Source organism: Moschus berezovskii, chromosome 17 (assembly GCF_049115385.1).
Source record: "Moschus berezovskii isolate FMDL1 chromosome 17, NW_MosBer_1.0, whole genome shotgun sequence".
Taxonomy (NCBI): Eukaryota; Metazoa; Chordata; class Mammalia; order Artiodactyla; family Moschidae; genus Moschus; species Moschus berezovskii.
Window position 1 is genome coordinate 45,487,032 of NC_142476.1, and position 25,874 is coordinate 45,512,905.

The window sequence follows — 25,874 nt, forward strand, 5'->3', positions numbered from 1 at the left end:
AATGCCACGTCTCGGCCTCGAGGAAATATTCCGTGTCGGCCCCTTTCTGATTGGGCAGTTGTTTCGGGCTCTGGCCACTGGAAAGCTTTGTTTAGGTCTGGAAGGCGGGCTTTCCTGGGAGTGGGTGGGGAGGGGGCGTTGATTCTTGACCAATCCTTTCACTCCGTTGGGTGGTGACCAGCCAATGGGCCGGATGGATAGGACGCTCCTCCCGGAGAGTAGTGAGACCCCTGGTGCGGGGCGATTGGTGGTGGGAGCGATGAGTGGCAGCCGCGCGGCCCAACGGGTGCAGTGCGTGGGCCGCGGGGCGGGGCCAGGGCGGGTGCGCGGCGGCGGCGGGGTGGCTGGGCCGGCGGCGGCGGCGGTACGAGGCGCGCGCTCGGGGTCCCGGTCGCGAGGAGGAGGAGGATGTGGCGCGCGGAGGGGAAATGGCTGCCGAAAACAAGCCGGAAGGTAAGAGCCGGAGCGTGAGGGGCTGGGGGCGGCGCGGCGGGCAGCGGGACCCGGCCCCGCCGGACATCCCGGGCATCGGCGGCGCCGGGCGGGAGCGCGGGGGCGCGGCGGCGGCGGCGGCGGCGGCGGGCGGGCGCCCCGGGCCGGGGAGGGGGCGGCGGGTGGGGGGGCGGAGCGCGGCCGGGTCCTGAGGTGACTCGCGGGGCGGCGGAGCGCGGCGCCGCACACCCCCACCCGGGGGCGGGCTGGGGCCGGAGGGGCGGGGGGCCGGCGGGCGGGGGCCGGGCCCAGCGAGGAGGAGGAGCCGCGGAGGGAGGGCCGGCGCCTCCCCCACCCGGACCCGGCATCCCCGCCGCTCCCGGGCCCGGCGCGGCCCCCGCCCCCTGCGCCGGTGGGGGCCGCGGGGCGGAAAGTTTATCCTCCTCAGGCCCCCTCCGGCCCAGCGCCCCGCTGCCCCGGGCCGGTTCCCGTCGGGGCACGGCAGGCGCTCAGCCTCGCCGCCTCTGGCTCTCGGCGGCGGGGCCGGGCAGACTCTGTCCAGCCTCACCCTGGAGCCCGGTGGGCGCCTCCCAGAGCCGGCGGGGTCCCCGCGCTTCTCCCCACCAGGGGGACCCTCTCCTGCTGAGCGTCCCCGGGCAGAAGGGCCTCGTGTGACCCCTCCCCCTTCCCTTCCGGGGAGGGGGCCTGCGCAGCACCCCCGCCCCTAGCAGTCGCTCCCATCCCACCCTTGCCCTTGCGCCCCTCGCAGCCAGGAGGGTGGGGTCTCCGATTCTACGGCGAGTGAGGCTCTCCATACTCTCTTGCCCTTTACCTTCTGTGACCCTGATCCTCCTCTGGGAGAGGGGTCCGCCTCATCGTCTCATCTGTGGAATCTTTGGGGCCTCTGCACACCATCTGTTGACCCTTTTGCCAGGACAAGGGGACTCGTTCTCCCCTTGTTCTTCTCCCTCTCCCAGTGGGTCATAGGGGCCTGGGCAGCTCTGAAGTCATTTCTGAATAGGAAAGCAGACACTTCTTATAGAGGAGGCATCCTCTCCGCACACTTTCCTGGGTTGGGGTGAGCTCATTTCCTGAATACCCTTTGAGTTGCCCTCTCTCTCTTTTGGGAGGAACTGGACATTCCAGGGCTCCTTTCCCCCTTTCTCTGTCTCCCCTGTCGTGTCCCTCTCCTTGGAGTTCCTCCTCTGGGTGAAGGTTTTTGCCCCATCAGATGTGGGGCAGGGCTTCCATTGTGCCTGGTACTCAAGTGAGAAGGGTCCCAGCAGTGAGCCTGTGTCTGAGGGAAACGGGTCTGCTCTTGCTTCCAGTTTACTTTTGCTCTTAGGTGGGGGAAACATTCATCCATTGACACTGCCCCCCCCTCCCCCAGAAAGAGGCTCCTGTGCCCTTGGCTGTGGGTGTTCATGATTACTGTCTTCTGTGCACTGAGAACCAGACTTCGTACATCTTTCATTCAAAAGACTTTGAACCTTCCCTGGAAATAAACTTCCCATTTCTTTTTTAAGAGAACTCATATCCTCCTTATGGCTTCTGTTTCCCAGTCAGCCATATTTAGTGAGCCTGTTACCTTGACTTTTTCTAATTTTCTTAAATTGTATTCATGTTGGCTGGGTAAGAAGAAGCCATATGCCTTTCCATCCAGAAAAGGGAGTGGAGACACCCGTGTCGCCCACATGCCATTCGGGAAGAGGTTGCTAGTGTGCTCCTTGTTGTACTAGAACCTTCCTTGGGTCCTGGTGTTGTCTCTTGTGGTATCCAAACATTTCTTTTGAGCTTACAGGTTTCAAAGAAGGGGAAATTTAGAGGCTTTCTATTTTTTTGTGGCTTTGGTTCTCTTTTGGCAAAAAAGATACTATGCATTTGTTTATATTTACACACATACAGGCAAATATTTATAGGTGGAATTACATCCACTACATTTATATAGGAAGTTGAAAGGGTTAGATGACTATCTCTATGTCTTGGGTGTATATGGGGACCTTAACGTGTAAGGACATAGATATGCATCACGGTTGTTGGGAACTCTTCAGCTTAGAGAAATCCAAAGACTCATTGATAAATGGCCACTTCTTGCTGCTCTTTCCTCTGTCATTTGTACTGGACAGAATAAACAGAATGACATCCTGAATGTTCACCAGGTCCCTGAATAGGCAAAGTGTAGAGGGCTCGCCCCTGCCCGCCGTGACTTCGGCATTCTGAATTTAAGTGGTCGTCTCTGCTTGATTCTTCCCAGGGTGAAAAGTTCTCATCTCTACTTCTTTACTGCGGTGTAGGAGAGAAAGATTTCCTGTATTTTTGGGCAAAGGATAGGAGCAGGTGAGAAGAATATGTGTTTCTGTGACAGAACTAGGAATGAATAGCCGTAAATATGTCACTGTTTTATTTTGGCCATTTAATTGAGAGAGGTTGTGCATGCTAGGAAAAGGTACCTTTGGGAGGGCCTGTGACACTTTGTGAGAGGGTGGGAGGGATGATCCTCCAGTTTTCTCTGAGCTGCACAGTTTGTGTATTTGGCCGGTTCCCCTTGGCCCATGGTCCCTCCCTTCTGAGGTTGCTTCAGAAGCTCCAGTGGTTGCTTCTGCCTCATTCATCAGCTGAGTCTTACTTGGGACAGGCTGAGTATGGAGCCTCATCGCCGCCATCCCCCTGCCTCAGCTCTGTCAGGATTCTGCACTGGGGGTCCTTGAAGAGCTCTGCTAGTGAGGAACCCTTCCACCTGGGTTACTGGGTCTGGAGGCAGTTACCTGGAGGATGGCTCAGCATCAGCCCTTGACTTCACAGCCTTGCCCCTCAGTAAGTATTGAGCTCTCCAGTGGGCATCATACTCAGCGTCTGAAAGTTGTGCTTTTGACCTCAATTTTCTTTTTTTTTTAAAAAATTAATTTGGTTTTTAAAAGTTTTTGTGCTATTTCTATTCTGTCTGCCTCTATATTCAGTTGATGGAATTGTGTGTTTTTAGGGTATAGCAGTAAGGACCCTGGGGAAACAGGAGTTGACTACCTGCTGTCTGTGTTGGCGTATTCCCAGCAGATTCCTCTCCCTTCCAGTGCTGGCTCTTCTCCTGTCTTGCCCAGTAACGCCACCTGCCTTTTGGAATTTTCCCTGCCCTCTGGGGTGCTCCATCTGCGGGCAGTAGGAGGAAAATGCTAAAGTTAGAGGAACACGCTCGAGGTTAGTGTGCGAAGTTAGGTTCCTTTCTGTGAGTTTAATGCCCTGGTGCTTTCTGTGTCACCTGTCCTCACAGATTATTAGAGCTCAGCTTCTCCGTCTTTCCCTTCCAGTGCACGGTCAGGCTAGATGGGTTCTGTCCTCTTATGGACTTTTCTTATGTCTTTCTGTTAGAGCATCCCTCGCCCCTCCCCTGCACCCCTTACCCCTCTGCCTAGCTTTCTGGACAAGGTTGGGTGAGCCATGGGACATCTCTTCCCTTGCCTTTTAGACGATTTGACTTATCCTACATCTTGGAAATGTTGAGTTTCTCCGTCTCCTTGTTCAGTGGCTTCAGAATGTTGATGTGTGCACAGCAACCTCTACTCAAGGTCGGAGTGGGTCAGGTTTTCCTTTTCAAACGGGTAGGGTTGCTTTTGCCTCCTCTTTGAGACATCTTTATACATCTTGCTCATCTACGTTTCCGTTTCTTTAATTTTTAGGCTTTCTTCTTGAAATAGCCTGTTTGTTAGAGGCATGTGGCATTATTTAGCTCTGTTTATGCTGGGTGTGGCCCCCGTGCCTGGGGGATTGTATTTCTTCCAGCCTGCTTCTCAGTGCCCATCTTCCGACTGGATGTTGCCTCCATTCTTCCTTCCTCTGGGCCAGCCTTCGTTTCCCTTCTCCTGAGTTTTGGGGAAGCACGTCTTTGTGTGCAGATGTGTGTCTTTCCAGTTTCCTCATGGGAAAAACAACAGAAGGGGACTCTCACGTGTCCTCTTCCTTTCACTTCCTGGTTGTGCCTGTGGCCTCCTTTGTGGGACCTTTGCATTTGACCTTTTGGACAGAAGTTGTCGTTACATCCATGTTGCCATCATTGAGTGCGTTCATCCTGGAGACCTTCACTGAGCTTGTATTTGATGCAGGAGTGTATGACTGTCTCTGTGTGTGGGTGTGTGTCTGTCTCTGATTGTGTCTGTGTGTGTGTGTCTGTGTTGGGGGGGGTGAGGATTTATGTGACTCTATTTGAGACCATAGGGGTCTCCTTTGCCTTTTAGTGAGCATGACGTTTCAGTTTGTCTTATACTTGTCTTTTTATATATTCGTGCAGAGGTAATTCTCTTGTGAACTTTTAATTTTTTGGATTGTAATCTTACAAAGACATATTCTAGCAGTGTACTATCCCATTGAGCTCTTCCCCATCCCTGCGGGAGTGGGGGTGGTGGAGAGGGTGGAGGGCAGACTGGGAGAAGCACTTAACAGCTTTCCTTCAGACAGTGTGTGGGGTTTATGTGTGTGGGTGTGGGTGTGTGTGTAGAAAAAAGTAGTCAATCTTCTTTCTAACTGTCTCAGTGTAACTTTCAGGTCATTTAGATATATGTTGATGCTTGTGTAGCATTTGAAGAGCAGCATAGTAAGTATTGTAGAGAATATGAGATCATATGTGTCCTTTATAGAAAACAGTGATAGGAAAAGAGGAATAATATTCTCTTAAGGTTAACATTTCATATCATCAGATAGTAAGAAGTATATGAACTGCTGTCACATTTTCACTACCAGAAAGTGTTGTATCTAAATTTTGTGCCTAATTCTAGTGACTGTTCTTAGGCCAGATATCTGGTATACTTATTGCTGTTTTTACTTATTATGTGATTTAATTCTTTATGCTTTTTAAAGGTACTGTTATTTGTGTCTTTTCTTTATTTTGGTCAATAGCTTCAGTGTTTCGGGGGTGTAGGTTTGATGTATATAGTGGTGACAGTAATAATAAAGAATTAACCTGAAATGTATTTCTTCTTTCCCTCCTATGTTAAATCAGATTTCCCCTCTCCAGTGTCTGTAGAAACCAATTCTGCTAGTATTTCATTCTTAAGAAGAGCTCTTGTGTAAGACTCTTGTAGTATGGGGTCCTTTATCCATGTGAAGATGTGACTGAATATTTTTTGTGGTGGCAGGTGATATGTGTTTCTTTTGAATTTCCATTATCACAGACCATTTTCTAAAATGTTCTGTATCGTCTAGAATCACTTACCGTGACCTTTTTTTTTTTTCTTTTGATGTTCTGGATGACTTAAATCCTACCTCTCTTTCTTCCCACAAGGTATCTTTATTGCCCTTCTCATCATTATTTAAAAAAAAATATTTGTAGATATGTATTTATAGCCTTTCTGTCATTAAAGAGGTATGCCCACAATTCTTTTTGTCCTGTAGTGAGAGGCAGTGCTACTTCTTGGTAGGGAGATGGACTGGGATTTAAGCCACAAGGTGAGTTGACTCACTGGAAAAGACTCTGATGCTAGGAAAGGTTGGGGGCGGGAGGAGAAGGGGACGACAGAGAATGAGATGGCTGGATGGCATCACCGACTCTGTGGACATGAGTTTGAGTGCACTCCGGGAGTTGGTGATGGACAGGGAGGCCTGGCGTGCTGTGATTCATGGGGTCGCAGAGAGTCGGACACGACTGAACGACTGAACTGAACTGAAGGGGTGATGGTCGTATCTGTGACTGGACAAGATCCTTGGTGAAACACTGTGTCCTTCCAGTGCCTGGGCCTCCCCATGTGGGATTTTGGAAATTTTTCTTTTTGCTACATTTAGCCAACTTCTTTCTGTTTCTTTGGCTTGATAATGATACATTTCTTTGGGTAGAGTCAGCAAGTCTAGACTTCATCTGGGGCCTTCATCCACGAGGTGATGTGAGGTCTTGAACTGTCACTGTGCCTTTTACAGTACTGTCTCTGTGGTCTTTGGTGTCTCTGAGAGTGAGGGTAGAGTGTCCTGGCTCCACTTCTCTGTCCATAGAACATGAGTTAGAGTGCACGGTCACTCACGCCCTGTTCTGCATTACAGCATGTGATGGCTCTGTCTTGTCTTTTTGTTCATTTTCAGAATGTCTAATCAAGTTCAGGATTTAGTTGATCAGACGTCATCAGATCTCTGTATTTTGTGCCATCCATGGATGTTGTGGCCATCAGTCCTGTGATTAACATGTGTTGTTCTTCTGTCATTAGAAAGGGGAACTTGCAGACATATGGATGGTCTTCCATCCCATGATATTTGTCATGTGTTTGTAAGAAAAGTGTTTCTCTGTATATATTGACAGTAGACAGCAATCCTCGATTTTTTCATGTGATGGGACAAAGTAAAGTGTGTTTTTTTCCCTCTCCCCTATCAGTATGCTGGCTGTGTATTTCTAAGGTTCTGTTGCATCTTTCTGCTTTGAACGCCATTGCTTGTAGAAGGTCATGGGCCTCCTTGTGTAAAGATTGGTAATGCTTCCTGAGCATTTTTTAGTTCATTACCTTGGACTAAAAAAGAAATATTATGTACCCCACTGCAAAGAGAGGGCAGGTGTCAGCCACATTACTTCCCTTTTTTAAAAATTTTTATTAAAGAGGGTTCATTTACTTTCAGCCAGTTGACATCTTGTAAGATGGAATAACCAGAGATATTTTTGAAATGGTTCTTGTGTGTTCACCCCAGTGTTCTGCTCACTCTTGATGAAATTGCATGTTCTGTCATACATGAGTCCCTTGCTCATTTGGAAAAGTGCAGTCACATTTTATTTACTCCTAAGATTTAGCAAGGCCCTTCAAGACAGGTAACCAACACATGCCTTTCTGAGACTGTTAGCAGAGGGTGGCTGTGAGGAGGAAGATGTGCTGGGTTGGGTCTGATTCCTTGCTCAGTTCTCTGCAGTGTGGTTTTGTAATTACAAGTGCACATGGTGATGTGCCTTGAAGTAAATGTTCAAGGCTGAGTTCGGAACAGTTTCAAACATGCTACCAACTGGACGCTGCTTAAGTGGCATTAATCTCACCTCCGATCTCACGTCTTAATATCATCCAAATACCCCCTTTTCCTTTCTCTCCCCCTGAAATCTAAAACCAGCAGTCATAACGAATCCCCGAAAAGGAAGCCACGAAGGCCAGCTCTGACCCCCTTCCCCGTGGCTCAGCTGCTAGCTTTGGGCACCTTGTCAGTTGCTTCTTTTTGCATAGACAGGCTCTGTTGGGGTGAGCAGGTGACGTGGAGCGTCATTTAACAGACCAGGCCTGTCTCTGCAGTCTTTCCTTACCAGTTACCACAAGGTAAGATCATATATTTAGTCACTTAAAACACTTGCTAAGTGGATGATCCTTCCTCTTTTATTTCTGCCTAGCCGTTAGAATGAATCCTGGAGTTAGTCTTCTCATGGGACTAGTGAATTGCTGGTCCCTGCTTTTATGTCTAACATCTGTGAGAAAAGGGGGCGCTGACTCCCCAAAACTGGAGTCTGACCCTTCAGGACTCGGACCTTCTCTTTGGAGCCTGCACGTTACTGCGGAGGTGATTTATACTTCCAGCTAAATCTAGTATCTGTACCAAGTGGTAAACCAGTTATTTAAGTTTACGTTTAGCAGTATGTGTCTTTGTTACATTTGAATGGTATGCAGCTACAGACAAAGACACTCTTGCAACTAGAAAACAAAAAATGAAAAGAAAGCCTTTTTCTCTAGTTTTGAAAGCCAGATTCTATATATTTTTTTCCCTTCATCAGTACTGATTTAGATGGCCAGAAAGCATTTCTGAGGATACAGCAGTACAATCAAGAATTAATCTTTTTAAGACTTAAGATTTGGCTTTTAATGCTTATCTGAAAAGTTCTTCTTGAGGATGTATGTGCCTCACTGGTTTTCTGGGGCACATGGATATCAAACCATTTGGAAGCAATAAAAAGAAATTGTTATTAAGTGGGAAATTATCAAAGAGAAAAAATGGGATAGTGAAGAAATTACCCATTATATTAAAAAAAAAAAATCTCAAAATGATGACTGTAAGTGTAAATTCAGGTATCCTAAGGGAAAAATGGATTGTTGGTAAGATTACCATGTTGAAATCTGCAGATACACTTATCGTATGACAAAAACTCCCTGAAATGGGGATGCTTAGAAGATAAAGAAGTTGATGGGATTGGTGATTTTAAATTGTTAAGTGTTTTTTCTCTTTTAAAAAGTACTTCAAATAAAATAACCCCTTAGTGAAGAGAATGTAAACTTTAATGGAAGTTCAGTAGAGTGAAACATTTAAAAAGTGAAGATTGAAGATAAGGATTTTTTATTGTGAATCCACAAGGGGGTAGTGATGCTCTATCAAAGATATTTGTGGTAAAAATGTGAGATGATCTCTTTTAACACTTTGGATTTACAGATAAAACTGGTAGGCTTGCATTTTAACTTAATAAGATCTTCTTTTCAAAATGTTTATTGGCAAAATTGTTTACTGCTTAAATTTAAAAAAAGTCCATTTTGGGTGAGTGGCTATTTTAAGCCACATGAATGGTAAAGAAGAAAGAATGTCCTTCTAGTTCTGTGCTCTGGAGAGGTTACTGAGGCTCTGAGGGTCACTTATTTTCTAAGAATGTAATAATCTTAAATTTCCTGGGAAACATTAGGACTCTAGGAATCACTTACTTAAGTGTCCTGAATAAAAGGATCTTAGTAAATTATGTTTAAAGTTTATAGAAGTTTGTATTGCTAGTTGTATTTTAAATTCTGTCAGGAGATGAAAAATGTAGACAGTCTACACACTAGCTGTTCTTAATAGTTCAAAGTAAATCAAATTTTTATAATCTCTTTTTTATTAGTTCATATTCTATCATTAGATAAAAGCATTCCTCTCCCCCTGCCCCCCACATAAAAATTCCAGTATCTTGTCTGAGATCACTGAGCTCGTTCCTGTTATATTCAGAATTGCTCAAAATTAGGCATGGTTTGGCAATGCCAGGTAGTTTTTCGTGAAGAACTAATCTATATGGTGTGCTCTTTTTGAATGTAATGGTGCACGGTGGGAGGAAGATTTCACATGGGAATGAGACATAGTCTCATTATTATTTAGAGACATAGCTAACTGTATTTTTTTTTTTAAATAGTGCTTTTAACAATAATATGAAATGTTTCCATGGTTTAGAAGTGATGATTGTTTGTAGCACATACACCGTTTAGTTTTCATGTTTGGTCTAGGGAAAAGGTTGTTAGTTTGGCTTTCTCTCCCTCTCTCCCTGTCTCTTCTCTCCGCCCCCTCTGCCCCCTCCGCCCCCGTCTTCTTTCCCCTCCCTTATGTTGGGCAAGGGCTTTTTCTCTCTTGTGTGTGCTCGGTCATCAGTCCTGTCTGACTCTTTGTGATCCCATGGACTGTAGCCCACTAGGCTTCTCTGTCCATGGAATTTTCCAGGCAAGAATACTGGAGCTGGTTGTCATTTCCTTCTTCAGGGGATCTTTCTGACCCAGGGATTGAACCCGCCTCTTTTGCATTGGCAGGCAAATTCTTTACCACTGAGCCACCTGGGAAGCCCTTTTCTATCTTATACCCTTTAGTAAATGACTAGTGATTTAACATCCCCAAAGATGCACTGTTTCTTTGTAGACTACCTGAAGCTCTGCTGGAAACTGAACTATGACATCAGCGTTTTCATTCATGAATTCGGTTCTTCCAAATCTCTTTTCTTGTTCTGTGCTCCTGAACTGACTTCTGCACATGCACAAATCAGTTCACCGTCAGTCAGCCGATAAGTCAGTGATAAAGGGTAAAACAAAAGATGCTGGAGTTGTTTTGATGGAGCCATGGTTGCTCATGCTGATTTGCATCAGTGTAGTTTGGACAGGATTTCTGGCGAAACAGATTGAAACCTAAAAACAGTCAGTTTAATTATCTCATGATTCTGTGGACTGAGTTGTGTTGTGAACATATTGACACTACATTTTTGTTCTTCCGTGAAGTTCAGGGTGCTGTGCTGCAGCTCCTTTGTTATGAAGTAGCATTCCTGTTGTAATTTGACTGAATTGGAGGATTGTGCTTTATTGCAGAGGTTAGGCCTGCAGATTAAATTATAGTCTACACAGATTACTTTTGGAATGCACTTGGGTTTTTTTTTTTTTTCTGGGTGGGGGTGTTCCATTGCTCTAGAAATATTTTAAAAAACTGTTTGATACTTAGAGTTTCAATATGTTGTGATTATAGTTATGTAACTGGCATGGCCGTCCTTGTGTCAGGGTTGGGTTTCCTTTTCCTCGATCATGCACTCCTGTAGCTGTCGACTCCAACTTCTCCTCCAGGGAGGTCACTGCTTGTAATTTAGTGCTGCCTGAGAGCAGTTCTTGAAGAAATCTTGTTTGGAGTTGGCCTCTGCAGGGCTGGGCTGGAGGCTGAGCCTCTAGCGGCTGGCATCTTTTGGGCCTCCTGTAGTTGATGAATTGTGAGCTTGAAAAAAGTTCATTTTCTCTGGTTTCTTGGGGGTTTGTTGACTTTCCAGTTATTTAATTGCCAAGAAACACGTAGAAGTAAAGTGTGTTATATTTAGAAATCATTTTAGCTCAGTTACAATTTATGGTTAGAGATGATTCGAACTGCAACCATTTTGATTGATATCCAGTGTTACTCCTGAGATGACTTCTTAAACCTCCTGACAACTCAGAGATACTGTCTTCTCCCAGCCCTAAATGAAACGAAAGCTTTGTGTTCCTTTCGGATGACCTGAGTTTTCTGATGGGGAGCAGAGATTTGTGGTCTGTTGTTTGGCGTTCTCCTTTAAGTAGATGCTCCGAGAAAAAAAACTGAGAGCAAGTAGACATGAATAAGCATTTGAAGCTGACTCAAATGACGTTTATTTTCTCTAAGAACTAAATCGTTTTAAAATTATTTAAATACAATTTCCAGGAAGGAATCTGATTGTAAATACTATTGAAGAAAGGAATATTTAATGGTATAGGGTTTCCGTAAACACTGCCTCATTTTCAAAACCGTGCTTTCCTGTGGACTGCTGTAGGATTTATGAAAAGTTATGGGTTTGGAGCTCAGATTTCAAAATGTTGGGCAGTCTAGCTGTGGTGTCAGCATTATCATTTTTGTCTTACCCTGAACCAAACAGCGCTAGATGAGTCCTCTGGCCACGGAGGCTTAGGTTTCCTGCGTGGCTTTGAGAACAAGTCCACAGTGGTTCCCAGCTCATCCCTCTCTTTCTGTAGCCAGAAGCACTGGGGAACGGGAGCAGGGACTCCAGCTGGAAGTGTGTTTTCTGCTGTCCTGGCTGCCTCTTCTTCAGGCCAGGTGTGAGGAGCCTATCTCCCTGGCCTCTGCCGCCTCCTCCTCCTCACCCCCTCCTACTTCATCACTCTCCATTTTGGCTCAGCATCTCCTCTTGGTTTTCTGAGGCTTCAGCTCTTGCATAATGAGTTAGTCGGTCCTAATTTTAAGGGGAGTCACGTGTTGGGTAGAGGGTAGTCCTGGTGACGACCTCTAAAGTTCCTTCCCATTCTGACTTGCGATGATAAGAAAATGAAACTGGATGTGTGGGATTTCGCTTCATGACTTGCTGTGCTGGTATGCAGCTGTCTTTTCCTGTGTAACTCTATCTTTTCCTTTTGAGGTACTTGCTCCAGGTCAAGAATTAATGTGTTGGCTCAGGCCGTCAGTGTAGGAGGAATTTGAACTGTAGTCACCGAGGTGCCTCCTTTCTGCTGTACCGAGGGCTTAACTCTTTAGGTCTAACATGCTGTGAGTTAAAAATTGTGAAAAGATTGTTCAAGTTGTTAAAGATGCACAGCACAAAAATGTTCATTCTGCTTAGTTATTCCCTGTGACACATTTCAGGTCTTTATTCTGATATGGATGAGAGTTTATAGTTTTGGAAAAATAGACTTAAATAATACATGAGTACAGATGCAAAAGTGTCTGCTAACCTCAGACATTTTCTGTGTAAAGTAGTATTATTTATATTCATTTAGCTTTATTTCCCGGAGTTGATTAATATAACTGTTACGAAGATGTATTGATTGCTAGACTCTTCCTACTAAGAAACTCGGGTAGACTGGGGAGTTGCGGCAGGGCCACTGTAATTGATCATATTGCATCTTCACTTGGGCACATTCCCTGGGCTGCTCAAGGCCTGGCATCAGGGTTGGGACGTTTCTTTTCCTGTTTAAAGATACTGAGGGGCAAGTGAAAGTTCCTGGTGTTCTTGGCAACACACTGCTTTATCCTTTCTGTCTCTGCCATGTTGAAATGTGCTGGCTGAACCATTTGCTTTGATGAAGCTTCTGATGGAGGTCTCTTCCTCATTTACTTTTATTGATATAGGCTGTTGTGCTTACAAAGAAAGCCATAACAAGTGGCAGGTAGCGAGTGGGTACTCAACATTTTTGAAGTACTTGTTTTTCATCCTAGGGGTCCTCCAGAAATTGATCATGGATTACTTGACCAAATTCGAGGCCCAGAGATTTATTCCAGGCACTCTGGGCGGTGAGGCCCGTCAGTCTTTCTCTGTTGAATCTGATTATTCTCCAAATGACCCACTGCTGCCTGCGTGGCTGTCTTCTGATGCAAATCTGGTGATAGTGGCAACCTTTCTAACCGAGCTGAGTCTCCTTGACAGCTGTTATCTGTCCTCTCCAGGTATTTTTAGTCTCCGGCCTCTGTGGCCACGTCTAGAGGATCCAGGGATGAATTTAGCTGCTCTGGGGCCGCTCCAAGTGGCTGCGGGTGTTCTCTGCTCCCTCCTCTCCAGCCTCCCGCAGCGCTACCTCTCTGGAGGCTCAGTGCCCTTGTCGCTCGATGACCGAGCAGAGACAGAAATCATTTGTTTAATAAGAATGAAAAAAATCAGGATTTTTCAGGATGCTTTTCAAGATAAACAGTGGGGAGCAGGGATGGTGCACAACAGCAGCGTGAGTGGACTTCATGCCACTGAATTGTACGTTCAGAAATTGGTAAAGTGGTTAGTTTTACATTATGTATGTTTTTTCATGATTAAAACCACCCTCCAAATGGATATAAAACCCAGTGAGGAAAGTGTCTTTAAGGGGCTGAGAGTAAATATGTGGCAGTATTTTCATTATTCTAAGTTGGCAGGTGGTGCCTTAAATGAAGGTTCAGAAACCACCTCGTGCCACGCGTGTGTGTACACACACACACACTGAACGAGCGGTGGTCATCAGCTCTGAGGTTCATTTGTACAGAAGAGGGTGGGCACTGGACACATGGTGTCACAGAGGGGAAGCAGTTGGAGCAGTTTCTCCTGCAGGGAACACGGGCACTCGTGCTAGGTGCAGTGAAGGTTGCTTTTGTGTAAGGAGAGCGGGGCTACCTCAGCCTCGCAGGAAGGAGACCAGAGTGAGCCACGGAGTCTGCAGTGGGCTCTGGAGCCTGGGGCTGAGCCTGGCCCTGCTGACTCCCCTCTGTGCTGGTCCCTCTGTCTCTCCTCGCTGACACGATGCCTTGCTCATACCTTCCATGCCGTGTGGGCTTCCCGGTGCTCTCTGTCCTCTGACTCCAGTCTCTGTGGCATTTGTTTAAAGTGCTCAGGGCGGAGGGTGGGACTGATTTCTCTCAGTTGGTGGTTTTGTTTCCAGAGGCCGGGGGTTCACCCTGGTCTGGTCCACGCTGAAGGAGGGTGGGCTCGGGTCTGCTGATCACTTCGAGGGGCTCACGGCCAAGGGCTGTGGGAGGAGGGGACCATAGCGTGGGGTCCTGATGCCTCATCCTCTCTCTGTCAAATGGTGTAAAAGGAAGAATACTGACCCCAAAATGGATTTCTTGCGTTAACTTGTTATAGTGAATAAACTTTTAAAAAAAATTCCTTTCTAAAAATCATTTATTTATCTGGCTGGGTCAGATCTTAGTTGCAGCATTCAGGATCTTCCTTGTGTCCTGTGGAATCTTTTATTTCTGCTGTGATGCGCGGGCTTAGCTACCTCGTGGCATGTGGGATCCTAATTCCTCAACCAAGGATTGAACCTGTGTCTCCTGCATTGCAAGGTGGATTCTTTTTTTTTTTTTATTTGAGGTGGAACATTGCTTCACAATTTTGTGTTGGTTTCTGCTGTACAGCAACACGAATCAGTCATAATTATATATATGTGTGTGTATATATATATATGTATATATATATGTTGTTTCCCTCCTGAGCTTCCCTTTGTCTCTCCATCCCACTCCTCTAGGTCATCACAGAGCACCAGGCTGGGCTCTCTGCATTATTTAGCAGTTTCCCACTAACTATTTTACATATGATGGTGTATATATGCAAGGCGGATTCTTAACTGCCAGACATGTCTTAACCAGGGAAGTCCTGCAAGTAAACTTTTTACTGAGAAAATGTTCACTGTGGCTGTAGCCACGAGGCCCAGTATCCTCAGCCTGCCTGGGTGTGTGTATGGGTAAATCAGGGGTGATGAGGAAGGCAATGAACGCGGGAACCTCGTGGTCCGGCAGCCTCTGCCCTGTAGTTCTCAGGGAGAACTGGCAGTTATGGTAGGGGTATGCCTATGTCTCTTGAGGTGTCACCCGGTTCACATGCTTGGGTGATCTTCCTGGCCTTTCCCCTTGTTGTGGACCACGAAACCTGGGAGGCTGGTGATGTTTCCTCTGAAGAGGGTGGAGGTCTGGAGGAAGAAGCAGGGAGCAGCCTATGTCTTAAGGATGTATGGCCACTGAATGCACACTTGTTTGCTTTTGCTTCTCATCCTTCCTGCATCTACTCTCAGGTTTTTCTTGATTTCTCACGGGAGAAGAGGAAGGAAAAGGAGAGCAAACAGGTGGAAGGCTGAGAGAGCAGGTTTGGAGGTCTGTAAGAGGCTAGTAGCCAGTACACCATCGAGGTTCGTGAGCTGCTCAGTGATTGGTGCTTCATAGTGATGACCTTGAGTGTATTCACAAAAGCAACACCACGTATGCTCTGCTTAACAAATGAGGCAAGTATATATGTTTGAAAGAAGCATAATCATCAGGTGGTTTTAGTAGTCAAAGGGATTTGACTTCCTTTTCACTATAACAGTTTTGGGTGGGAGGTGGGAAGAAGGTTCAAGAGGAAGGTGACAACAACCCATGGCTGATTCATGTTGATGTATGGCAGAAACCATCACAATATTGTAAAGTAACTATTCTCAAATTAAAAACAAATTTTTAAAATTTAAAATGACAGCTTTATTGAGGTATAATTCTTTTACCATAAAATTCACCCTTTTAAAATATACCATTAAGTGGTTTTTGGTGTGTTTAAACACAGCTGTGTAACTGTCATCACTGTCTGATTCCAGAACATCTTCATCACTCCTGAAAGAAACCTCTGCCCGTTAGCAGCCGCTCTGCTTTGCTCCCTCCTTGCTGCTCCAGGCAATTAATAGTCCATTCTCTCTTCCTGGACTTGCCTGTTCTGGACATTTCATACAAATGGAATCCTACGCTATGTAGCCTTTGGTGACTGTCTTCTTTCCCTTAGCATAATGTTTTCATCCACATTATAGTTTATATCAAAACTTCATTCCTTTTATGGTGGAATAGTACTCTATTGTATAGATACATTGCATTTTATTTATCTGTTAACCAGTTGATGGACATTTATTTCCCCTTTTTAGCTCCTGTGAATAATGCTGCTGTGAACATTTGTGTGTACATGCTTTTGTGTGGACAGTGTTGTCAGTTCTCTTGAGTGTACACCTAGGAGTGGAATTGCTAGGTCATATGGTAACTCTGTGTTTAACTTTTTGAGGACCTGCCAAAATGTTTTCCAAAATGGCTACATCATGTTACATTCCTGTCAACAATGTTGGAAAGTTCCAGTTTCTCCACATCCTTGTGGGTACCTGCTGTTGTCTGTCTTTGATTGTAGCCATTCTTACGGACATGACTGAGCGGCTGAACAACAACAACATTCTTATGGATGTGAAGTGGCATCCGACTGTAGTTTTCGTTTGCATTTCCTAAAGGCCACTGATGTTGAGCATCTTTTCTTGTGCTCATTGGCCATTTGCTTGTCTGCTTTGAAGGATGTCTGTTCAAGGCCGCGGCCCATTTTTGAATGGAATTAGTTTTTTGCTTTTGAGTTGTAGGCATTTTTTGATATATTCTGGATAACAGTCCCTTATCAGATGTAGGATTTTCAAATATTTTCTCTCATTCTGTGGATTCACTTTCTTGTGAGTTTCCTTTGAAGCACAAAAGTTCTCAATTTTGAGTCCCATTTACCTGCTTTTTTCTTTTGTTGCTTTTGCTTTCGTAATTAAACTATTGCCTAGTCCAAGGTTATGAAAATTAACACCTACGTTTTCTTGTCAGAGTTGAATAATTTTAGCTTTCACATTTAGGTCTCTGGTTCACTTTGAGTTAATTTTTGTATGTTGTGAGATAGATAGGCTTCCAGCTTCATCCTTTTCTGTGAGGATATCCAGTTGTCCTGGTACATTTTTTGAAAAGACCATTCTTTTCCTGATGAAGTATTTGGCATCCTTGTCAGAAACCAGCTGCCCATAAGGGTGTGGGCTTCATTTTGGAGTTTCATTTCTAATCCAATGACCTATGTCTGTCCTTACGCCAGTACCGCGCTGTCTTGATTACTGTAGCTTTGTAGTTAAGTTTTGATATCATTAAATATCTGTCCCTGAACTGTTCTTTTTAAAGATTGTTTTGACTGTTCTGGGTTCCTTGAATTGTCATATGAATATTAGGATCAATTTGTCAATTAAAAAGGCAGTTTTTATATTGATAGGGCTTATATATTAAGTGTAGGGATCAATTTGGGCAGTTTAAATCCATTTTATGGATCCACTGTTTGGGAACTAGTATTGGCTCACTCGAGATTCCCAGATGGCACTCTGGTAAAGAATCTGCCTGCCAGTGCAGGAGATGCAGGTTTGATCCCTGGGTTGGGAAGATCCCTTCGAGTAGGAAGTGGCAACCCACTCCAGTATTCTTGCCTGGAAAATACCATGGACAGAAGAGCCTGGCAGGCTACAGTCTGTGGGGTCAGAAAGAGTCAAACATGGCTGAGCTACTGAGCACACATACATGCGCTGGCTAACTGAAGCAGCCAAGCATCTAGCCCTAAAAAAAATTGTTTTAATTCATTACTGCAGTAGGCTTCGTTGTTGAAAAACTCTTAATACCCTGTTAGGCTGGAATTGGACTGTTTAGGTTCCAAGAGAGCAAATAGTTATTCATGTAGCCTGTGTATGTGTAGGCTTCTTGTGCTGTGTGTTCTTACGATGTGAAAGTTTGCTGATGCCTTGCATGTTTAGAAAAGACGTGGTAGTCTGGTTAGCATTCATTCTGATTAATAGAGAATTAGCAGGTTCCATGTATGAACACTTAATTTCAAAGTGTTGGAATATGTTACAATAATATTGTGACCTTAAAATTTATATTATTATTATTAGAGGTGTCAGAAAATATTTTAGGATCTTATAGTCCTGTGGGTGGAGAAGGCAATGGCAAGCCACTCCAGTACTCTTGCCTAGAAAATCCCATGGATGGAGGAGCCTGGTAGGCTGCAGTCTGTGGGGTCGCTAAGGGTCGGACACGACTGAGCGAGTTCACTTTCACACATTGGTGAAGGAAATGGCAGCCCACTCCAGTGTTCTTGCCTGGAGAATCCCAGGGACGGGGGATCCTGGTGGGCTTCCATCTGTGGTGTCACACAGAGTCGGACACGACTGAAGTGACTTAGCAGCAGCAGCAGCAGTCCTTTGGGGGCTGTGTTACTCTCAGTTACTGTTACAGTCTTAAGGCAGTTTATTTACTCAACGAATAATAATAAAGTGCCAGTTCAGAGAAGGACAGACATGAGGATAGGGATATCCTCATGCAGCTGATGGGGAAACCAGTGTTAATTAAGGTGTGTGTTTAGTTGCTCAGTTGTGTCTGACTCTCTTACGACCCCATGGACTGTAGCCCGCCAGGCTCCTCTGGGATTCTCCAGGCAAGAATACTGGAGTGGGTTGCCATGCCATGTCCTTCTCTAGGGGATCTCCCTGACCTAGAGGTCGAACCTGCGTCTCTTGCGTTGGCAGGTGGATTCTTTACCACTGAGACAGTTAATGAAGGTGTCATGTGTAAATATGTAAGGCTGATACACCGCAGGTGTCTTCCTAGTGCTGTGTTGGGTCCATACTATGCTGGTGAGCATAGGGCATCAGAAAGGGATCTGTTCATGTGGGAGCTCTGGAGATCCTTCAGCTGCACCTGAAGGAAACCAGGCATTAAATGAGGGAAGAATGGGGGAAGCTTTAGGTAATCGGAGGGCTGGCTAGTGAGATATGTGGGGATACCCTGGGTATATCTGGCTGCTTTTAGCTTTTGAGGGGTCCCTGAAGACTTGACTCTGGTCTTTAACCCTTAGGTGACTTGTGACTTTGTTTTGAGCAAGTAACTTAGCCTTTCTGAGCTTTTTTACTCACTGTTTTTTAATCTTATCAGGCAGTGTGTAGCTATCTTTATTTAGAGATACTTTCTGAAAACATACAGAAATTTAGGCTTTTGGTTGATTGTATTTATACAATTCAAAAATATTTGTTTTTTCATGACCTTCTTTGGTTGTTTACTTAGGAGTGCAATACTGATAAATCGAATATTTTTCTGAACATTTTCCCTAGTCTTGGAAATTAGGATTCACTTCCCCGGGTGGCTCAGAGGTTAAAGCGTCTGCCTCCAATGCGGGAGACCCGGGTTCGATCCCTGGGTCGGGAAGATCCCCTGGAGAAGGAAATGGTAACCCACTCCAGTATTCTTGCCTGGAGAATCCCATGGACGGAGAAGCCTGATAGGCTACTGTCCACGGGGTCGCAAAGAGTCGGACACGACTGAGCGACTGAACGGAACGGAACGGAATGTTCTGGTCATAATATTCCAGAAGCTTCTGGTATGCAGGGGAGCAGATGTGGGTGCAAGTGAGGAATGCTGTCATCAGGCTCTGGGAGGACCCGGGAGGACTTCTGGAAAGTGGTCGAATTCGGCCGCATCCTTGACAGACAAACATGGTGGTTTGAGGAGGGTTTCCTAGTATAGAAGATGGGGCAGAGGCACACAGCCAGGAGTCCTGGGGCTGGGATTCCTGGTGCGTGTGGGTGGATGAGCCTGGAGAAGTAGGTAGGGGGCAGGTGTACAGGCTGTGAAGGCACACTGAGGAGTCTGGCCTCTGTTTTCTCTGCTTTGGGAGCAGCTTCTAGAGTTGCTTCTTTAGCATGGGAGTGGGGTTGACTGGATAGTCCCTTTTCCTTGAAGGTGGTAATAAGGGCCACCTGCTTACTGCTCCAGCTTCCATTCCATTTTCCAGCTGTGGTCAGTTCTTTTAGATTCTGGTTGTCCCAGGGCACCATGCTTTTTCTTGGTTTTAGGTCTTGCACGTTGTCATCACCTTGGCTTAGAAGGTGCGCTTTCCTCTAAAACAAATACACGTGTACTCACACATTTGTTTTGTCCACTGCCTCTGCTTGTCCTCTAGGTTTCTCCTTAAATCACACTTGTTGAGAAGCCTTCTGGACCTTGCCTTTCTTTTCAGGTTGGATTGTATGCCCTTCCTGGTGCACTTGTAGCACTTTATGGTGTTCCTGCTCATGGCACATTATAGTTGTGTTGAAGTTGCTGGCTTACTGCTCTTTCTCCTTCAGTTAGAGCAGCATCTTTAGTGGTCAGAGGCTCTAGCACCTGGCACCTGTAAATGTTAGACTGAATGAATGCGCAAACAGGAAGGACTGGAGTTGGCAGAAAACAGCTCTTGACGAGAATGTCTGTAGCAGTCTATTGGAAAAAGAAACTGGTGTGACTGAGTTGTGTGTGTATGTGTGAGAGAAACACACTTTTGTGACTGACTGACCATGGGCTCTGAGGGATGAGAAGAGGTGAAGGTGACTTCTAGCTTTTGCGCCTCAACAACTGGTGTCAGGTGAGGGGTCAGGAGGGGTATCGTTTAGGGTAAAAGTGAAAGTCACTCAGCCACGTCCAACTCTTTGCGACCCTATGGACTGTATAGTTAGTCCTTGGGATTCTGCAGGCCAGAATACTGGAGTGGGTAGCCTTTCCCTTCTCCAGGGGATCTTCTTAACCCAGGGATCGAACCCAGGTCTCCTGCATTGTGGATTCTTTACCAGCTGAGCCACAAGGGAAGCCCATGTTTTGGGGTGACTGGATGCAAATGTTTCATTTCCATTTCAGGTGTAATTGGGGTTGTCGTAGCATGTCTGTGTATAGTATGACCATTGGGAGTGAGATCAGAGATTAGGGAGTCATTCCTGTCACCCTGTTTTCCTTCTTCATTGAACTTCCAGAGGGCAAGGGAGCCTGGTGATGGAGTCCGTAGAGGTCAGCCTTCCTGGCACAGGACAGGGTGGAAAAGGGTGGTGAGTAGACTCGGAGGGGCCTCTAGTAGAGAAAGTAAATTTCATGAATGTGGAAACCTCATTTGTCTTTTCTTGTGGCTCCATCTCTGCCCAGAACAGTGCCTGTTGTTTGAAGGAATGAATCAGTTCAGATGAATTAGTGGAAGTCATAGTAGTGGGTGAAATTGTCATGAGAGAAAAGAGGGGACTTGTGGGCAGAAATGTGGTGAATGCCTCCACTTAAGTGTCAGACGGAGGGGAGAGGACCAGGAAGAATGGCCACAGAGGTGGGAGAATGAGAACACAAAATCAGAAATGCTTTAGTGCACAGGGTTGTAAGGAGTTATCCATTGTAATGCCAAGAGTTTGAGTACAATAAAGACTAAGAAGAAAGTACTGATTTTGTTGGTTTGATAGTGAGTTGAGAGGATGAGAAAGAAGTAGCGAGAGAGAGTAGATAATTCTTTCAAGAGTTTTGTTGGTAAATGCAGAATGTTGATAAAATGATAGTGAAATGACTCAGTTGAGAAAACTTCAGTGAAACAACTTAGTTGAATAGTGAAACGTCCCAAGTTGAGAAAAGAAATTACTAGGCCCTTGTACTGCAAGGAGATCCAACCAGTCCATTCTAAAGGAGATCAATCCTGGGTGTTCATTGGAAGGACTGATGCTAAAGCTGAAACTCCAATACTTTGGCCACCTCATGTGACGAGTTGACTCCCTGGAAAAGAGTCTGATGCTGGGAGGGATTGGGGCGGGGAGGAGAAGGGGACGACAGAGAATGAGATGGCTGGATGGCATCACTGACTCTATGGACATGAGTTTGAGTGAACTCCGGGAGTTGGTGATGGACAGGGAGGCCTGGCGTGCTGTGATTCATGGGGTCGCAAAGAGTCGGACACGACTGAACGACTGAACTGAACTGAACTGAATGGTTGTATTAGTTATCTTTGCTGCTGTAACAAATTACTACAAACTTAGCAGTTTATAGAACGGACACACTTGTTATCTGGCACTGCGGGTCAGGAGTTCGGGGAGGGCTTTGCTTGGTCTGCTGCTTCAGGACCTCACAGCCTGCAGTCAAGCTGTTGGCCAGGGCTGGGGTCACATTTGAAGGCCCAACTGGGGACGGACACTCTTCTGAGTCCCATAGTTCTCATGGGCCTCCCCAACATGGCATCTGCTTCATCAGAGCCAGTAGAGGAGTGTCTGCCAGCAGGATGGAGGTACTGTATACGTTGCCTAATCATGGAGGTGTTGTCTCAGTGACACGTTCTATTGTGAGAAGCAAGTCTCTCAGTTCAGTGCACACTCGAGGCGGGGAGCTTATCCAGGAGTGTGTGCTCACTAAGGGCGTGGGGTCGTGGGTAGTCCCTCATGGCGTTACAGGGGGAGGGTGATGGCATGAGAGAGCAATGGATGGTTCTTTAGAAAGAGGGCTGTGGCACAGAGGCAGGATGGGGGTTTTGATGGTGAATTTCCAGGTTCAGGTATGTCACGCTGGTGACCCTTTTCAGGAAGCTCCCTGCCCTCTCTCTTCATCCCCTGTCGAGGGGTTTAGGTGCTCTGGAAGTGCGCTTTCCTGTGAGATGAATTAACAGAGGAATATAACAGGATTATCACAGCCATTGATAAACCCTCTGCCTTGGCTAAGATTGAATTATTTATCTGCAAATTCTTGGCCAGTGGAGGTATCTGCTCTGCTTGCCGTAGGATGTTGTTGAGGATCAAATGAGGTCATTCATATGGAAGTATTTTTTGGATAGAAGTTGATTTGCACACAGGCATTAACTGTACTACTTTCCCCCCATGTTCAGTAGAACACAAAGACTGTACCATACATTTTGCTTGTTAACTTGGGTTCATTATGTTGTACCTAAGTTATGGAACTGGGCTTTATTTTAATGCTGTGATATTTTTAGGACTTTTGGAGTAGATTGTTTGCTTTTATGATAAATGACCCCAAACTGCTGTTCCTTTCAAGTCCTTGTGTGTAGTTTTTAAAAAATCTGTCCTTGCTGTCTCTTGTCACTCTTGCTTCCACTTGTCTGTCAATCTCTTGCTGTCCTTTGCCTTCTGACTTGTTGCTTCTGACCTTCTCTGGGCTTGGCAACCTGATGATCAAGCTCAGTAGAACTGGGTGGTTTAACAGTAATCCAGCTTGGGTTTGGGCTTGGGGCGTCCTTCTCACAGTGAAGTGTGTGAGCTTTTGGGCATGGACCAATCTCTTGGCCTCCGAGTGTGTCTTGGTGTCCTTTCTAGTTCTGTTGTGTTTGAATTAGATGAGTCCCCACGCCTTTGGGTTCCATTCAGGAGGCATGTCACTCACTGCTCTGTTAGGCAACATGGTGTCCTCCTTTCCTTTTGGTGAGATTTTAGTTAGGGGGCTATAGCAAGTGATAGGTGATCGGTGATTTGTGGACTGAAAATGTTTGAGAATCAGGAAAACCTCAGGTTGGCATCAGGCTTGTGTGTAGCTGGTCTTCCCTTTAGGGTGTCAAACTCCCTGCATGGATTGCTGGGTGTTCTTTCTGTCACGGCAGCTTGTGAACTTTTTCTGCTCTAGCTTTTGCGTTGAGTCCCTGCATTATTAGGGGGAGAGCCTATGTTGTGTGGAGAGAGCCCAGGAGTCCTGCCAGATCTCCTGGCAGGTTGACCAGTGTCTGTACCTGGGCCTTGGTGTCTGGAATAGACATAATGTCTGCGCTGCTGCCTGTTTGGCCAAAGTGAGATTTTATATGTGAAAGTGCTTGTTAAATGTTGTTGTTTAATTGTTGTGTCCAACTCTTTGTGACCCCAAGGATCGTAGCCCTCCTGTCCATGGGAATTTCCCAGGCAAGAATACTGGGGTGGGTTGTCATTTCCTTATCCAGGATATTTTCCTGACCCAGGGATGGAACCTGCATCGGTAGGTGAATTCTTTACCACTGAGCCACCTGGGAAGCCTTTGTTAAATGTACATAATACCAAATAAAATGCCTAGCCTGTTGGGTGGATAGCTCTCTCTCTTTGAAGAGTTAAAAAAAAAAAGTTATCAGTATTAGTAATGATAAGTGCTGCTAAAAAAGTGTAATTTTAAACTTCATATAGTTTTTTTTTCTGAATATGTCCTGCTGCTGCTGCTAAGTCGCTTCAGTCGTGTCCGACTCTGTGCGACCCTGTAGACGGCAGCCCACCAGGCTCCCCCGTCCCTGGGATTCTCCAGGCAAGAACACTGGAGTGGGTCGCCATTTCCTTCTCCAGTGCATGAGAGTGAAAAGTGAAAGTGAAGTCGCTCAGTCGTGTCTAACTCTTAGCGACCCCGTGGACTGCAGCCTACCAGGCTCCTCCGTCCATGGGATTTTCCAGGCAAGAGTACTGGGGTGGGGTGCCATTGCCTTCTCCAGAATATGTCCTACCGGAATCTATTTATACAATTGAGGATGTTTAATAAATGCTCTTTGATTATTTTCAGAGTATTGAGTATACTGGCTTCCTAGCCAAATTAAATTTATAAAAATTCTAATGATATTGTGATTCATAGCTGGGAAGAATTTTTTGTTGTTGTTCTGAAATCACTTTAAATACACTTTACATGAATCTCTGGTAATAGTGAATCAATCAACATGATTTCTTAGGTCATAAATCAGGCTTGATAGATTGTAGTATTAGTTCCTGTGTAAGCGTCTCAGACCTGCAACCATTTTGTGGTCTGTTTTAGCACCTTGTTTGCTTTTGAGCTCAATTCTAGGTGTTGAACTCAATTTGAGAGCCTAAAATGGTTTGTGCCCCAATTACCTTAGAGGTTACTGCCTTGCTTTCTTGTTGCACCAGCCCTAGTAGTGGGAAGTCAGCCACCACTCCTTTTAACTTGAGTACACACTTTAATTTTGCCTCTATCCCATAGGAGTGTTGGGAAGATTATTATAGTCACACTTACAGTATATTTTAAACTTCTTGAAAAGAGGGTAATATGTGAGCACGAAATATTTTTGTAGTATGTCATGTAATTTTTCTCCCCGCTGACCCTTTGTGGTTTGTGTTTAGGGTGCATGGTGTTTTTCTAGTCTCTGAGGTCATTAGCTGGGAGGATTTTCTGGAGGCCTCCGGAGCCTGGTCTCTGACAGGCCCTGTGTTACCCTCTGTTAAACAGGCTTGTGCTATCACCACAAATGGTAGCCTTGATTCTGTTGGTGTCCGTGAACATGGCAGAGTATTTTCACCCCTTCATCCTTCTTAGTGGGTCAAAAGGAACTTTTGTCTTATTGCTTGATTGTTCACGGACCAGAAGATGGGTGGCAACCTGCGGTGGCCTTAGAAGAGGGAGACAGAGATTCTTGAAAAGACTAATGGTCTTTATTCAGTGAACCCTACCGTCACCAGGGCAAGAGACGGGACCACTCTTTTTCCTTTCCATGAACTTCTGGGAATGTTGTTCATCCATGAATTCAACAAATATTTGAGCTTCTATTATGTGCCAGACATTAAGTACTGGAAAAGCCAGACATCCCTTCAAGTATGCCCTAGATATAGTCTTATTTTGAATATGATAGAAAAATATTTATCAGGATAGAAAAACTACTAGATTGGGTTTAGATGCTGAATGGCTTTAGGTATTAAAGTTGGAGGTTATAGGTTCAGAATGCATTTTTGAGAGGACTGACTCTTCTGTAATTAAAAAAAATAATTACAAATGGCATTGTGGCAGAGTCTGCGAGCTGATCACAGAACCGGACTCCTCTTCCTGGGCAGATGGCCAGACCGCATCTCCCAGCCTCCCTTACAGTTGGGTGTGGCTTAGTGGCTGTATTCTAGCCAATGGCATGAGAGCCAAGAAGCTAGCCACTTACAGGTCTGGCCCTAGGGCCCTGCCTCCGCAGGATTTCCGTGCCCTTTCCTCTCTGCTAGCTGCTGCAGAAGAGCCCAGTGAACTAGGAAGGCTCATGCCTAGGATGGAAGGAGATCTGGGGCCAGAGCCACGGCTGGGGGGAGAGCTGCCTTCTGACCTACTGTTGTGGACTCTACATGAGCAAGAAGTAAATATTTATGGTATTTGGGCCATGATAAAGTTCGTTCTAAGAGTTAGCCTGCCTAACAATGCTAGGCAAAACTGGTGAGTCTAGTAAAGGTGCTGAGAATTTTGAACTCTGCCTTCATTTTGATTATTTATATGTC

General features: G+C 45.6%; 1 protein-coding gene across 2 annotated transcripts in view; it reads left to right on the forward strand.

The window, feature by feature from the left end:
- Positions 1 to 289: 289 nt before the first annotated feature.
- The window catches only part of CAMTA1 (calmodulin binding transcription activator 1), a 989,569-nt gene continuing 963,984 nt past the window's right edge, over positions 290 to 25,874 (forward strand). Inside the window, exon 1 of one of the 2 annotated variants that reach the window (XM_088845426.1) lies at positions 290 to 453. In XM_088845426.1, the coding sequence (XP_088701552.1) occupies positions 409 to 453 (45 nt within the window). In that variant the 5' untranslated portion in view covers positions 290 to 408. Of the gene's footprint in view, positions 454 to 21,470; positions 25,736 to 25,874 lie in introns of those variants that run through there. The other variant, XM_088845425.1, reaches the window with a different exon arrangement.